This window comes from Haliotis rufescens, unplaced genomic scaffold (genome assembly GCF_023055435.1).
Source record: "Haliotis rufescens isolate VD_foot unplaced genomic scaffold, xgHalRufe1.0.p SCAF_2, whole genome shotgun sequence".
NCBI classification, from domain to species: domain Eukaryota; kingdom Metazoa; phylum Mollusca; class Gastropoda; order Lepetellida; family Haliotidae; genus Haliotis; species Haliotis rufescens.
This window is the reverse complement of record NW_025963890.1, coordinates 41,039,379-41,056,704: the sequence shown is the minus strand read 5'-3', so window position 1 is coordinate 41,056,704 and position 17,326 is coordinate 41,039,379. Positions and strand designations below refer to the sequence as shown.

At 41.4% G+C, this 17,326-nt stretch overlaps 2 protein-coding genes across 2 annotated transcripts; both read left to right on the top strand.

Annotated features, from left to right (window-relative positions):
* The first annotated feature begins 1,578 nt into the window (after nt 1-1,578).
* LOC124114465 lies at nt 1,579-5,294 on the top strand. The gene is made up of 2 exons (XM_046475033.2): nt 1,579-3,985; nt 4,087-5,294. Exons 1-2 carry the CDS (start codon nt 1,579-1,581, stop codon nt 5,292-5,294), a joined length of 3,615 nt encoding a protein of 1,204 aa, XP_046330989.2.
* A 3,218-nt stretch (nt 5,295-8,512) lies between these two features.
* On the top strand, nt 8,513-17,023 carry LOC124114464 (angiopoietin-2-like). The gene is made up of 4 exons (XM_046475032.2): nt 8,513-8,641; nt 10,087-10,215; nt 11,492-11,606; nt 15,985-17,023. The coding sequence occupies exons 1-4, from the start codon at nt 8,513-8,515 to the stop codon at nt 16,617-16,619; spliced, it is 1,008 nt and encodes a 335-aa protein (XP_046330988.2). The 3' UTR covers nt 16,620-17,023.
* The last annotated feature ends 303 nt before the right edge of the window (nt 17,024-17,326 follow it).

The window sequence follows — 17,326 nt, the reverse complement described above, 5'->3', positions numbered from 1 at the left end:
CATGTTTCATCAGCCCATCTGAAAGAAAAACAAAAGCAAGTTGAATTAGAGACAAAGATGAAAGCATTGAAAGAGAAACAGAAAATAGACTTAGCAAAGATGGAATTGAAAATGAAGGAAGAAGAGTTAGAACTGAAAACAGAAATGGAGATTTCTCAAGCAAAGTCTAAAGTGCTTCAAGATTATTTCTCTGACAGAGGTAGTGTGAAATCAGAACGTTCACTACAACCGCACGATCCATATGTCCCTGTTCCTGTGAATGAAGATGTAAATGAACATTTCAACACTGAACGTAAACGGTACTTACCTGATAACATAAACTTACCTCTTCAAGAAGACTTCAATCAACACTTATCTCCACAAACTACTGCAGCAAGCGGTGAGAATCTTATTCAGTGTGTTGTGCAACAGCTCCGAAAGCCGCCTCCTGAAATCATGAAGTTCTCTGGGGATCCTATTGAATATCAAAGATTCAAGCGTCAGTTCAAGGTGAAGATTGTTGTCAACTCAGAAACAGAAGATGAGAAGATGTCATATCTAGAACAGTTCACATTGGGTGAAGCGCTGAAAATTGTCAAGGGATATAGTTACCTGGAGGCCAGTCAAGGGTATCAAAAGGCATGGCAGGAACTTGATGAACGATACGGCAATGAAGACGCTATTGCATCTGCTCTCGTCAAGAAAGCATTGGGATGGCCTAATGTAAAAGTAGACAACCCTAAATCCATGGATGAATATGCCATCTTCCTACAAGAATGTGAGAATGCAGTAAGCTCCATCACAGCAGTAAAGATCCTGGAGTATCCTGACAACATCAGAAGGCTCGTTATGAAACTCCCTTTCCATTGCCATGAGAAGTGGAGGAATATTGTCATATCTATCAGGGATTCAGGAGGAACTGTAGCATTCCATAACCTGGTCAAGTTTGTGAAGAGAGAAGCAAGAAAAGCAACAGATCCAATGTATGGAAAAGATGCTCTGAGGAATGATGACAGAACAAAGACACAGCCAAAGAGAAACGCAGGAATTGCTTCACAATCATCATTCAAGCCTTCCTTCAGCACAGACATGGTAGAGAATACAACTCAGAACACCCAGTCAAGCAAACCTGAAGGTCAGCAGATCTTGTGTATATACTGTAACAGCAATTCTCATAAGTTGCAGATTTGTGATCAGATTGTTAAGAAGACTTTGAAGGATAGACTGGCATTTCTTCAGAAAAGGGGATTGTGTTTTCGATGTTTGTGTTATGGTCACTTGAGCAAGTCCTGTGAGAAGACGGTAACCTGCTTCAGATGTAACAGAAATCATCAGGGAATCCTGCATGTTGTGTATGAAACTGAAAGAAAGCTGGTTGGTGCATGTACCGAACAAGATGGAACATGTGAAGCTATGGAGGCCGGGGCCATGGAATGTACTCTTGCTATTATTCCGGTGAAAGTGTCATACAGTAACGGAGTCAAGGTTGAGTCAACATATGCCTTCCTTGATCCAGGCAGTACTGTCTCATTTTGTTCCGAATCGCTTTTGAAGAAACTTGGATGCAGTGGGAAAAGTATGGATATTACTATTGATACAATGGGGAAGCCCTACACCACTTCAGTGCAAGCAGTGAATGGCTTACAAGTGCACGACCTTGACCTCAGGAACACGATCGCACTACCTACCGTTTACTCCAAGGAACACATACCAGTTTTGAAGAAACACATACCTGTTTCATCTGACGTTCAAAAATGGTCTCACCTTAATGATATATATCTGCCTGAGATTGATGCAAGTGTAGATATCCTCATCGGGGGAAATGTACCAGACTCCTATGCACCACTAGAGATTCGTACCGGTCCTGATGGAAGTCCTCATGCAACAAGAACCAAGCTTGGATGGATACTTTGGAATGTCCTCAGACTTGCAAAAGAAAACAGATTTCCATCAATGAGAACAGACATAACAGTAAAAGCAATGGAAGATCTACAGAACATTAATACTATGATGAAAGACAGCATGAACTATGACTTTCCAGAGAAAGCAGCAGAAGAAAGAAAAGAAATGTCACAAGAGGACAAAGAATTTATGAAGATTGTGACAAACTCTATTCATAAAGAAGATGGACACTATGTTGTCAATCTGCCCTTTCGAGACAAGGATGTCATCATGCCTGACAACAGTGAACAAGCCTTACAGCGTTTGAGAGGACTCAAGAAGAAATTTACAATGAACCCTCAAATACATAAAGACTATAAGAAGTTCATGGAAGACATCCTCAGCAAAGAATATGCTGAAATTGTTCCTCAAGATGAACTGAAAGGTAAACCAGGCAAAGTATGGTTTATCCCACACCACGGGGTGTACCATCCACGCAAGCAAGGGAAAATAAGAGTTGTCTTTGACTGTTCAGCAACATTCCAAGGTGTTTCCCTAAATAGTAGTTTGCTTCAAGGACCCAATCTATGCAACAGCCTCCTCGGTGTTCTAATGAGATATAGACAGGAGAACATTGCCTTCATGGGTGATATCGAATCCATGTACTATCGAGTCAGAGTGCCAAAAGAAGACAATGACTTCCTTCGCTTCTACTGGTGGCCGGACGGAGATTGTAGAAAAGAACCTAAAGTGTATCGGATGTTAGTCCATATCTTTGGAGCTGTATCTTCTGCAAGGGACAGTCAGGATAAGTTTGTCCCAGAAATTATAGAAAAGTTGACTGACAACGTCTATGTAGATGATTGTCTGGCATCCGAATTGAATGAAGAAAAGGCAGTATCAACTGTAAAAGAACTTACCAGTTTGTGCAGTGAAGGCAGCTTCAGGCTTACCAAGTGGATCTCCAACAGCTCTACAGTAATGAAATCAATCCCACCTCAAGAAAGAGCAAAGGATGTTAAAGACTTGAACTTGGACTGTGAAGACCTTCCATCTGAAAGAGCGTTAGGTGTCTACTGGTTTGTGCAATCAGACACCCTTGGATTCAAGATAAAGAGCAAGATGAAACCAGACACTAAACGTGGCATCCTGTCTGTGGTTAGCAGTGTGTATGACCCTCTTGGACTCATGGCTCCTTTCATACTCATTTCAAAACAGCTGCTCCAAAACCTGCATAAAGAACAAAAAGATTGGGATGAAGATGTTGATTCAAAGACACAGAAGATATGGCATCAATGGCTGAAAGATCTTACCTTGTTAGAAGATATCCACATTCCAAGATGCTACAAGCCTATGGAGTTTGGACTTGTAACATCATGTCAACTTCACCTTTTTGCAGACGCGAGCAATGTAGGATATGGAGTCGTCGGTTACATCAGATTTGTGAATGAAGATGAGGAGATCCATTGTGCTCTGGTAATGTCTAAATCAAGGGTTGCTCCCTTAAAGAAAATAACCATACCACGCATGGAACTCACTGCTGCTACTCTAGCTGTACGCATGTCATCCCTTATTCTTCAAGAACTTCAGGTCAAAGTAGACACAACTTTCTTCTGGACGGACAGCATGTCAGTGTTGAGATGTATCTTTAACACCAATGCCAGGTTCAAAACCTTTGTAGCAAACCGGATTGCTGTGATAAGAGACTGTTCTGATATTGATCAATGGAGGTATGTGTCATCTAAAGAGAACCCAGCAGACTATGCTTCAAGAGGCATCAAGCTTGATAATGAGCACCATATTCAGCATTGGACGGGAGGACCAAGATTCCTATGGCAGCACCACAAGTACTGGCCGAAGCAATACAGCAACCAAGAACCTCAAGAAGATGATCTTGAACTTAAGGAATGTGTTCATGCAACCATCATGGAGAAGGATAGCTTCCTAGACATTCTAATTAACCACTTCTCAAGTTGGACAAAGTTAAGAAGAGCAGTAGCATGGATCATGTTAACTATCAGATGTTTGCGCCAGAGAGTCAACAAGTCTCAATCCACCAAGAAAGTGAACTACACCATGAATGTTCAAGTCCTTGAAGATGCAGAAAAGCTCCTAGTCCAACACTGTCAGACACAACATTTCTCGAAAGAACAACGATGTCCAAGCAATCTTCTGCAACAGTTGATAAATCAAGCCCTCTCTACAAGTTGGATCCATTTCTTCAAGATGACGTCATTCATGTTGGAGGACGCCTCAAGAATGCAGAGATTTCCTTCAGCGAAAAGCACCCAATCATTCTTCCCAAGAAATCTCGTGTAACACGCTTGATCATTGAAGAGACTCATAAGATTGTTGGACATCTAGGAAAGAACTCCATCTTGTCACATCTCAGACAATGGTACTGGGTGATTGGAGCAGGCTCACTGGTGAAGACAATAGTTTCAAAGTGTGTCACATGTCGTAAATATCACTCCTCTCCAGGACAACAAAAGATGTCTGATCTCCCAGATGAACGGATAACTCCTGACCTACCACCTTTCACCAATGTAGGTATGGACTTCTTTGGTCCTTTCAAAGTGATACGTGGACGTACCTCAGTAAAACGATATGGAGTTGTATTCACTTGCATGAATCTTCGTGCTATACATCTGGAAGTGGCTGCCACCCTAGACACAGACTCCTGTATCCATGCCATCAGAAGATTTGTCGCACGACGTGGACCACCCAAGTTCATCAAATCTGACAATGGTACTAACCTTGTCGGATGTCAGCGAGAGTTATGTGAAGCATTAAAGAACTTAAAAGAATCAAAGATTCACTCTGCCTTCGTTGACAAAGGGATTGAATGGAGCTTCAATCCACCTGCAGCCTCCCATTATGGTGGATTCTGGGAGCGGATGATTAGGACTGTACGGAAAGTGCTTCATTGTTTACTACAAGAGCAGAACATTAAGCTGGATGATGAGGCGTTGAACACTTTGTTTTGCGAAGTGGAATCTATCATCAATGGACGTCCTATCACTGATCTGTCATATGATGTGCATGATTTATCTGTGCTCACTCCTAACCATCTGTTATACCTACGTTCTGGTGAAAAGATGCCTCCCGGAACATTCAAGAAAGAGGACATCTATAGCCGTCGACGATGGAAGCAAGTACAATATCTTGCAGACATCTTCTGGAAAAGATGGAAGAAAGAATATCTACCTCTCCTGCAGCAAAAGCAAAAATGGAATCAGATCAAAAGAAACCTTCAGATTGGAGACATTGTGCTAATTATGGACAATACACCACGTAATGCGTGGGCTCTTGCAAGAGTAACAGAACTCTATCACGACAGGAAAAACCTTGTGCGAACTGTAAAAGTGAAGACTGCTTCTTCAGAATTTGTGCGACCTGTTGACAAACTGTGTCTCGTTATGGAAGACAATTAGTAGAGCTGTATACAAACATAACAGAACTTTCAAAGGGATGTGCTAAGTAAAAGTGTAAACACATGAATATTGACAATTAAGTGTTTATTTAGGAGTGTTTGTGGGTTATTGTTTCTTAGTTAAGATAATTGTTTCATTTCATCCTACAATTAGGAGGCCGGTGTGTAAGTGTCAAAATTGTTAAGTTATTATTTGCAAAGTTCAGAATCATATTTCCTTTGTTTGTTATCAAAGTATTAAAATATAAATCATATTTCGTTTTTGGCAAGTATTAATTCATATTTCATTTCTTCTCCATTCAAATTTATGTTTACTCATCATAATATGCCAAGGGGCATAACTGCTTAGTATCGTGTATTATCTTCCATGTGGCCCTAAAAGCATGCAGCATGCATGTGAGAATGAAAGAAATGAGAAAAGGTTTTAAGGATAAAAGAGTCTAAAAACAATGGTGAGTTTGCCAAATTTTGTCATATATATTATTTTATCATTATCTACCTGTGTATAAATGTTTTAGAGCAGTTATTTAGTCATAAAGTGTTTTTCATCGTTTGTTTACATTTTGCATAGTATTTCATGTCACTGAAAGGTAGTCAATTTTATTAGGTTAATTCAATTATAATGTCATTATGATTATTTGCATTAATGCATCATTTGATCAAAATAGTAATTATTGTTTATTTATTTGTATTTCAGTCAATCTGAAAATAATGAGATTCTAGTTAAGAAAAGAAAGACATTTATCTAAATGGAAACAAAAAGAATGTAAAGAAAAGAAAGAATGCAAAACATGAAAGAATAAAGAAATCATCATTTGAGAAAGAAAGACTTCAAGTTATTACAGCCTGTATTGAATATGTAATTGATTCTGCACAATAAGAATCTGAAGTGACACAATGTTGCATCAAACCAACCGAGACACAATCAATCAGATTTAATAACGCGGCATCACATGGACCTCAGGCTGTATTTATTGAACCAACTTGTTCAAATCCAATGGTAAAGTACAATGTTTATGAATAGTAACATGAAAGCATTGTATATAAATTTGCAAAAAGCTAATCAACGTTACAATTCATTACTTCTTGAACGTCTGTCAACTGGTGTGTAAAGTCCAACGAAAGAAAATTCGTCATGCACATTTTGAGATATACGCTTTGAAAAATATATCTTCACAGAATAAATTATTCAAAATGGTTTTGTAGATACTCTGATGAGGCTCTTGCTTCTTGTGTATAATAAAGCAATTTATCGGTTTACTGGCACTAATCGAAATCCCATAAGGTCATAGAGTGGGAATACTTTGCTTGTAAAACACTACAGCCAAACATGAGTGCGTGAGCATGCCCTTCATGATTGCTATCATCCGCAGTGTGATGGCCAAAGTGACGCATTATATTTAGTTGTTAGAAGGTTTAAGGTTTAGAAAAAGGGACCGATTAGCCGTATCTAAGTAGTTCGCCGAGGACTGAATTAATTCTTGGGTAATAGAGCTTATGTTTCCCATTGCCATAACAACGTAATAACAGTGAGTCATGTCTTGTCTCCATCTGTCCCAGCCTGCTTGATCCAAAGCCTGTTCGCCCTACATAAAAAGTGTGTTGTAGTTCCCACTGAATAACATAAGCATTATTTGTAAGCGTAACTTCTTTAATTGTTCGACCAAGGAACGTATTATAATTGACATAACAATAATTCCATATGTAAGGCCAATATGTTAACTGAGGAGAAAAAATGCCAAAACCATGCGTCAGTGCTATCAACTTGTGACTTAACTTTAAACCTGAAGACATGCTTATTCCTCTTTTGTACTGAATTCAAAAACACCATAAAAATCCGTGAAAAGAGATATATTGATGGTTCCAATGTACCAAATCCTTGTTTCAAAGATTACCTTTATTACAACCAAGGAAGAACTTTCTTCATATTCACAGAAAGTATTCGAGACAAGTGGCATTAATACGACTGCTAGTCAGAAAGGTCTAAGTCTAACTACCTTCCAACGTACTGTGGGCCATAACAAAGTGAACTAGTCAATGTAGTACGGATATGTAGGGATAAGAGCCCTAGCTATTCCACTGTTAAACGTTGGGCAGCTATGTTTAAGGATGGGAGAACAAGCCTTGATGATTACCCTAGGTCTGGACGGCCCTCAACTTCCATCAATGAGAATTCAATCAATGAAACTGAAAAATTATGCTATCAGTTAGACGTATTACCATTGCTGAACTTGAGGAAGACATTCTGTTTGAGGCCGTTAAATCTACAGGTAACTTTTACATGTTGTATGTTGCTATACCTTGAGCATTCGTCAAATTTAACTGAGTTATATCTAAGCCACTGAGGTTAATCTCAAGAATGCCATGTTGTTGCTATGATGTGTAAACATCTCTAGGTTTCGCAAGACAGCAAAATCTTTGGCTTTCATGAAACCAATTAGCGGTTAATTTGAAAATAGATGTATACGAACAGGGAGGAAAATAAAATTCCCAAAGGGCAATCACTCACAAATGAACAAAAGGAGTTTTTGATAATAATAAAACAAATAAAATATTATATTAATAATAACATATGATTTATATTCTCACTAAAACAGCTGTCAAAAGAAAACGAGTTTTTAATTATAAGAATAAAAAGATGATAATTATATTATATCAATAATAACATATCATTTAGATTCTCATTAAAACAGCTGTCATGTTTCTGATTAGGCCCACGTATCCTGAAATGTTTAATCTATGCCACAAAAAGTACACAGAAGTGCAAGATGGTACTCAGAAACAATTATAATTGAGTGAAGAGAAGAAAAACGTTAGAAGGGACAGTACCTTTGTTTTCATCGGAATAGTCGTGTATTGCCCGATACAGTGGAACGTACACATTAGCCAAAGGAAATAATAGCGGACGGGCTTGAATTGTCCGATCTTTGATAAGATAATGAATATATTGATTAATTCTATTGGAATTCATATGCAACTGTCCCTGACGTCTGAAAGTGTGCATTCTTTTATAATCGTCATGCGGCAGGAGGAAACAACAGTTCTCGACTGCTAGTGTCTGGGGACGGGTGTCTGTGAAGCATGTCTCTGGTTGTTCTCCTAGTTTGGGCAATATCGTCTTGTACAGCAACGGGATCGATAAAGGTGTCAAACTTCATAAAATTGTTCTCAAACACCAACCCTCCAGTGTTTCAGGATACGTCTTTTGCGTTTAGGTGCATGGCAAACTGTGCCTCGTCCTCATCTTGCGAAGCTACTAATGTTTTATTCGCTCAACGCCATTGCTCCTACTTCACTGGAGATGAATATGATAATCTGTCCGATTTTGAAGACGTCATGTTTAAAAAGGTAAGGTTTTGTCTTTATCATCATTAGTTACTTTGGGATGGGTTGATAATTATTTCGATTTGTTTGGTATGAAGAACACAACTGGTTTTCATGTCATATATACACTATACACTCAGAAACAAGTCTTGGCTACTTGTAGTATTAGTAACATTTATATGCTAATAGAATAAAGGAAACACGTTACGTCTCGAAGATAATCTAAATGGTTTAAGCTGGTCCCCTAGTGAGACATCCTCTAGCGAGATCTGTGGTATCGATGGGTCCCCAGTAGCCTATGTTTGTTCTTAAATACCATAATAATAATAATAATAATAATAATAATAATAATAATAATACTAATACTAAAAAAGGTTGAGTACCACCCGATTCTTCAGATTACTATAGTTAATGATGGCATGACGTAAACTATAGTAATATGTAAGAATTGGGTGTTTTTGAGTAGTTTATTTAATACGTATGTCTTTTTATGGATGGATTCAGTTAACTGAGGTTGGAATATCACAGATGTTTGTGTTGAAATCAATAAATATAAGCGACAAAATCCTTTCCATAACAATAAGAATTCTCTGCTAAAATCGGAGCTGATTGTCCGATTCCGACTATATCATAGTCATGTGTTTATGAATCGCTATCGAAAAGTGATGGTACCTAGGAACATGAGAATAGGGAATTGGATCCGACATAAGTTTGGTCAGCGATGCGAGAAATTTGTAAATTTCCACCACATGTCTACCATAAAAAGTTTTCAAAGCTTTACTTTGTTGTAACCCTGATCAAACAGCTTTTGAGAAAGAGTCCAATGATGCAGTTTTAAATCCTCGTCGGTGAGCATGCTCGATGGTGCCTTAAAAGTTGTAAAATGTAGACATCAAAGGCTTGAGCTGCTGGAATATTGCCCAACAGAAAGGAAAAGTTGATTATTGGAAAGTTGAGGTCCACCCTTTTGTCATCCAGTCTTGTGGAGTGTGGAGTGTGTTTGGTCACTCTGGATCTTTACGCATAGATCTAAATATGCTCAACTGCAAAAGAAACGCAAGTCAAGATGTTTTGTTTGAAAAAATGCAGAAAATAGTAGTTTGTGAAAAGAAATGTATACATACGTAAATAGACGCACAGAAGAAACACTGTTCATTATTTACATAATTCTTTTTTGAGCATGTCGCAGGAACGCAGTCGTTTCGTCTCGTCTGACGTTTTTTACACGTCTAGCGCAAATCACATTTTCCATTTTCAGTTTTTGCGTGCATTTTCTCCCTTGTCCATCCTTTGTAAGCCACTATATAACAAAACCACCAAGCATTTCTCACTCGACTTTGAAAAAGGACAGGCAACATAGTTCGATTAACTGTACTCCAGAGAGGCGTTGCCATTGGGATGCTACAGGCCGGATTAACGTCAACTGCAGTGGCGATACACTTTGGATGTCATGTGTCTACCATCACCAGATTGGTCGCAAAGCAGCAACAGATATGCAGTGTCCACGACCGGTCTCGTTCTGGACGGCAGAGGGTCACTACTCCAGAGTACTACTGACCGACAGCGACGAGGAGCACAGCCAGCTGCAACCATTCAAGGTCCACGTCATCCCTTGTCAACCGAGACAATTCGTCGTCGTCTAAGAACGGCGGGAATCAGATGTCGTCGTCATGACGTCGGGCCCATACTGACACAACGTCACCGCCAACTACGTCTGCAGTGGGCACAACAACACCTGCGTTGGCGACGTCAACAGTTGTCTTCTCTTCTCAGACGAATCAGGGTTCTACGTTTCTCACGCCGTTTGCCGCATAAGCGTGTGGAGACGACGCAATGAACGTTACGCTAACCGCTGTGTCTTACAGGTCGACCGGTGGGGAGGAGGAAGCATCATGGTGTGGGGAGTTATCATCACAGGACCCCTCTAAACGTGTTCCGTCAGTGCGTAACACGCTGTCGTGTACAGGGATGATGTTCTTCTTTATCACGTCAGACCTCTCTTCCTGGGTCAACCTCAACTCCAGGTCTTTCAGCAGAACAGCGCTCGCCTACAAACAGCACAGGTCGCTACGGACTTCATCAGATTGAATAACATTCCTATGATGCCCTGGCCGTCTTTGCACCAGCCATGGCGCCAATTGAACATGTCTGGGACGAGATTGGGAGACGTCTTCAGGTAGCAAGGCAGCCACATATATTTCAGGAACTGGAAGCCATTTTGGTGCGGGAATGGCACGGGATGCCTCAAGCCTTCTTCCAAAGACTTGTTGACTCAATGAGTGAGTGAGTGAGTTGAAATTATAAGTCACATCGGCAATATTTCAGCCATATCATGACTATCAAGGGTTAAATCTTATAAATACAATTTAACTTATATAAAAACCTGCCAACGAAGGACAGTAAAATTACAAGACTTATCACAGAAAAAGGTTTTAAAACTAGTACTGAATTATATAAAAGGATAACACTTATACCTAACAATAACATGATAAAAACGGGCTATAGATCTCCAGCCACTGAAGGTAGACCACCATACTGGGGACCATGGGGACTTACAGTACCTTTGCTACCTGCATGGATGTTGAGTCAATGAGATGGTGATGTCACGCTATTGATGGACAAGACTGACACTTGTCATTTGTCTGTTTGGGATGTACCAATTTTCAATAACACAAACTGTTGTCATCAAGCAAACGCCCATTTCATATCAAATGTTTTCTCTGTTACCATTCCTTACTATTATCTACAAATCTTTTGTGTTCTTAACGTTATCCGCATTGCATGTACAACTTGCGTTTCTTTTGTGGTTGAGTTGAAACAGATGAGTAGGTTTCAAAAGTCTCTTTTATTTCCAGTTCATGCTTTTTTTTGCAGACCTACCCACCACCCCCCGAGTGTCAGAATGGTGGCGTCTGGTCAGACACTACCAAAACGTCATGCGACTGCACTGGCAGCTTTGCTGGGACATATTGTGAACGCTACTGGGATGGTATGTATACTACTACCACCACTACCTATGCCTACTACCATGACAACTACTACTGCCACCAAGAAAACAACTGTTACCACCATGACAACTACTACTACTACCATGACTACTACTACTGCCACCATGATACCTACTACTGCCACCATGACTACTACTACTGCCGCCATGACAACTACTGCTACCACCATGACAACTACTACTACCACCATGACTATTACTACTGCCACCATGACTACTACTGCTGCCACCATGATTACTAAATGCTTCCCCCAGGACTGCTATTCCCACCACAACTGCCACCATGACTACTACTACTGCCACCATGACTTCTGTTACCACCAATAATGCCACCATGACTACTGTTACCACCAATAATGCCACCATGACTACTTCTACTGCCACCATGACTACTACTACTGCTGCCACCATGACTACTACTACTGCCACCATGACTACCGTTAGTGCCACCATGACTACTGTTACCACCACTACTGCCACCATGACTACTGTTACCACCACTACTGCCACCATGACTACCACTACTGCCACCATGACTAATACTACTGCCACCATGATTACTAATGCTGCTCCCATGACTGCTATTCCCACCACAACTGCCACCATGACTACTACTACTGCCACAATGACTATTGTTAGTGCCACCATGACTACTGTTACCACCACTACAGCCACCATGACTACTTCTACTGCCACCATGACTACCGTTAGTGCCACCATGACTACTGTTACCACCACAACTGCCACCATGACTACTACTACTGCCACAATGACTACTGTTAGTGCCACCATGACTACTGTTACCACCACTACTGCCACCATGACTACTGTTAGTGCCACCATGACTACTGTTACCACCACTACTGCCACCATGACTACTGTTACCACCACTACTGCCACCATGACTACCACTATTGCAACCATGACTACTACTACTGCCACCATGACTACTGTTAGTGCCACCATGACTACTGTTACCACCACTACTGCCACCATGACTACTGTTACCACCACTACTGCCACCATGACTACTGTTACCACCACTACTGTCACCATGACTACCACTATTGCCACCATGACTACTACTACTGCCAACATGACTACTACTACTGCCACCACGACTACTGTTACCACCACTACTGCCACCATGACTACCACTACTGCCATCATGACTACCACTACTGCCACCATGACTACCACTACTGCCATCATGACTACTACTACTGCTACCATGACTACCACTATTGCCACCATGACTACTACTACTGCCAACATGACTACTACTACTGCCACCACGACTACTACTACTGCCACCACGACTACTACTACTGCCACCATGACTACTACTACTGCCACCACGACTACTACTACTGCCACCATGACTTCTACTACTGCCACCATGACTACCACTACAGCCACCATGACTACTACTACTGCCACCACGACTACTACTACTGGCACCATGACTACTACTACTGCCACCATGACTACTACTACTGCCACCACGACTACTACTACTGCCACCACGACTACTACTACTGCCACCATGACTTCTACTACTGCCACCATGACTACTACTACTGCCACCATGACTACTACTACTGCCACCATGACTTCTACTACTGCCACCACGACTACTGTTACCACCACTACTGCCACCATGACTACCACTACTGCCATCATGACTACTACTACTGCCACCATGACTACTACTACTGCCACCATGACTTCTACTACTGCCACCACGACTACTGTTACCACCACTACTGCCACCACGACTACTACTACTGCCACCACGACTACTACTACTGCCACCATGACTACTACTACTGCCACCATGACTACTACTACTGCCATCATGACTACTGTTACCACCACTACTGCCACCATGACTACCACTACTGCCACCATGACTACTACTACTGCCACCATGACTACTACTACTGCCACCATGACTTCTACTACTGCCACCACGACTACTACTACTGCCACCACGACTACTACTACTGCCACCATGACTACTTCTACTGCCACCATGACTACTACTACTGCCACCACGACTACTACTACTGCCACCATGACTTCTACTACTGCCACCATGACTACCACTACTGCCACCACGACTACTACTACTGCCACCATGACTACTACTACTGCCACCATGACTTCTACTACTGCCACCACGACTACTGTTACCACCACTACTGCCTCCATGACTACCTCTACTGCCTCCATGACTACTACTACTGCCACCATGACTACTACTACTGCCACCATGACTTCTACTACTGCCACCACGACTACTACTACTGCCACCATGACTACCACTACTGCCATCATGACTACTACTACTGCCACCACGACTACTACTACTGCCACCATGACTAGTATTCCCACCACTACGAATGTCTTCTTGTTTCTTCACAGTTATCCTTGAGCTTGATCATCTAGGTCCCTTTGTTTGTGATTTCAACATTCTCGGCTTTTGTATTGACGGTATTCTAGAAGGACCTCCTGTTATATATCAAAAGGAGACCTAATGATGGTCAGCACATATTATTTCATTTCGTTGCTTCATATATGGTTAAATGAAATAGTGACTGTCAAATGGTACACGCCTTCCCTAGGCAAGAGAGTTTACTGATTGTTAAAGTCCAGTTTTCACCCTTGCCGAACTAGGCTAGAAATTCCAGGCTCGATCGCAGTGCCGCCAGTGGCGATTACGGGTTATGTCCCTCCCATTTACCAATCAGATTCCATCTCTCATATCACTTGCATTTGCTTCAAACAAAATGGCGGCACCCAGCCAATGCCTATATCAACATCCATATTGTAATAAAACGGATCTTACTTTGCTAAGTGCGCACCTTGATAAAAAAAACTGAAAAATTTGAAAATTATCTGTTGACGCTAACAGTACACATGTTTTGCAAATCCTGCAATCGACCGAAAGCTGCACGTCAGTTTACTAATCGGATGTCCATTTCGTTAGGCGATTTTGATTGGACAATGCATAGACTCGTTAATCCAGCCAAAATATAACTCCATAATTTCAGCCTAGTTCGGCAAGGGTTCAAACTGGACGTTTAACGTCAGTTGTCTCCCTGGCCTCGGGAAGATGAATAGGAAGGCCAACAAAGCAATGTTGCACACAGGATCAATCAAGATAATGCGCAAATGTACTGTTCCAAGGTTAAAGTCTTCTTCAAATATCCCCTAAATGTCCCTTCTGCACATGTTCCCGTGTCCGACTTTACCTTTATGAAAGATATCTGACTAGCTTGAAGTAGGAGCAATCCCACCTAATTGTCAAAATAAAGAAGTTGTTATCCATAACTTGTGTCTACTTTGCAATCCCCCTAAGGCCCGAAAGAGTGAACATATCTAAGAACTAGCCACTCGGTAAAACCTATCATGTATTCGTGTCAAAACAACGATGCATCACCATTCGTTTTGGAAAAGAAAGGAATACATTGTACAACGTACATTCCATTTGGCAAAACAAACCTTATTTACAGTTAAATTGAAAGTAACCATTCTACATATCTATCTTCATTCAAAGTAACAAAATATCCTACTCACAAAGGCCTTCTCCCGAGGTAGGTGTCATGGCAGTATCAAGATCGGCTCTGTTTATAACCAGCCTCTTGCATCCAAGAAGTCCGAGGACGAGAATGGATAGACTGTACTGGTTGATAATTAAACGAGGCCCCTGTTGCTGACGTTCAATATGACATCGACTGATTTGATACCCCGTGGTATGAGTTAGTTTATTGGTTTGATACCTCCTCGTTGACTAGGGGGCATGGATGGCCCTGTCGTCTAACTCGCCACAATTCGCTGTGCAGAGTTGCCTACCTCCTGCACCCCAGAAAGTGTGATTGTGGGTTCGAATCCAGGTTCGTCCCGATTAGGTTTCTTGGTTTGTCAGCACCATACCCGTGCTCGTGGGTTTCGCCTGCATCATTTCGGGCTTTCCTCTCACATCAAGCTGACACGCAGTGATAAGATAAGTGACATAAAACCAATTTAACTCACTTACTTCGTTGAAAAGCGTGAGTTAGTATGGTTTAATGCCACTTTGAACAGCATTTCTGCTTGATCAGGGTGTGTGAGATTGATGCTGGAGGAAAGCTGAAAGTGATGTAGGCAGTACACATTAAACATTTTGGCGAAACAAACTAGCAATGGTATGCTGACGAACCATGAAACATGTTTAGGTTGAATTGGGTTGTGAATCCAAAAAGGTTTATGTCCCGCATAAGGGACGCACCTCAACACAGCGAATTGGTCCCTCTTGTCTTGAGTTCAAAAGAAGTCCCCCTTTCATTGTGTGATTTAATGCTTGCGTTGTTGTCAGATTGTTCTGAGGGATTCAAGATGGGTATAACAGCAGGTGGAGTACACACCATTCAGCCAAGACCTTTTGCAACACCTTTCCAAGTCTACTGTGATATGAGGTTCGGTGGACGCACGTATGTCCAAAAGCAGTCATTGGGCATCGACTTTTATCGGACCTGGCAGGAGTACAGAGACGGGTTCGGGACTCCTGGAGGAGATTTCTGGTTGGGTTTGGAAAAGATGAAAGCCATCAGTGACAAGACACCAGGCAGACTTATAATCAATATGTTGTATAAAAAGGGTCAACCGACCTGGGGACAGATAATTTGCCACTCTTTCAAACTCACAGACGAGTTAGATGGTTTCCGGCTTAACTTCTCTCACACTGCAGCATCAAAGAATCCAATCAACGATGTCATTACTGATCTGAGAGGAGCCAGGTTCAGCACTAAAGACAGAGACCATGATGAAGACCCTGCTGGAAGCTGCTCCCAGAAACATCACTCTGGTTGGTGGTTCAGAAGCTGCACCTTGTGTAACCCTAACGGTCAGCTTAAACCGATCCCCAACATAGCCACTAATCCTGATGACATTTTCTGGGATGGAGATAAAAGGGGTGTTAAAGAGACATATATTGCTCTAAGCGGGTACTAGATCATACGAAATACTTCGTGACATGTAAAGTATCCAAAGAGACAATAGTTGTTTTACCCCAACACAAAAACCTTCCGCCTAGAGCATACATGTGCACGTCCACGTCCTTGTATTTACAATCCCCGAGCAATGTTCCAACCATGTCATGAAAGGTAACCCTAAGAAAGGACTTAATGAAGGTCCCAGGTCCTGCCGTGATGGGGGGATGTCTTCATGAGTACTTCGAGACTTATCTGAAGAGACAATAGATGTTTTCCGTAACGCGATACCTTCCGTCAAGAGCATACACTAGTTAATGGATTAACTGCATAAGCAACGTTCCAATCATGTCACGAAAGAGAAACCTAGGAAAGGATTTCCCACAGTGCATGAAGGCTTGGGACAGGACCCAGGTCCTGGCGTGACGAGGGGATATTCCACCACAGGACTTCGTGTCCCAAAGTGTCCTAATGGATATGTACGACCTGCACTGATAATAAACGTTAGCAAAAAAAACTAATTAGTTTTTGGTGTAACCTATTATGTGGTTCAAACTAATAGAATTTAGAAAACATATTTCACATCGCTATTTTGAAATTATACAATGTTCTCGAAAATAACTATTATATGGTATATCTGACAAAAACTTTCTTTGTAATGTACACAGCAATCAAATGCGTGTCCTGTTACTGGGAAGCTGAAAAAGTGTTTGCATTACAGGAAAATGC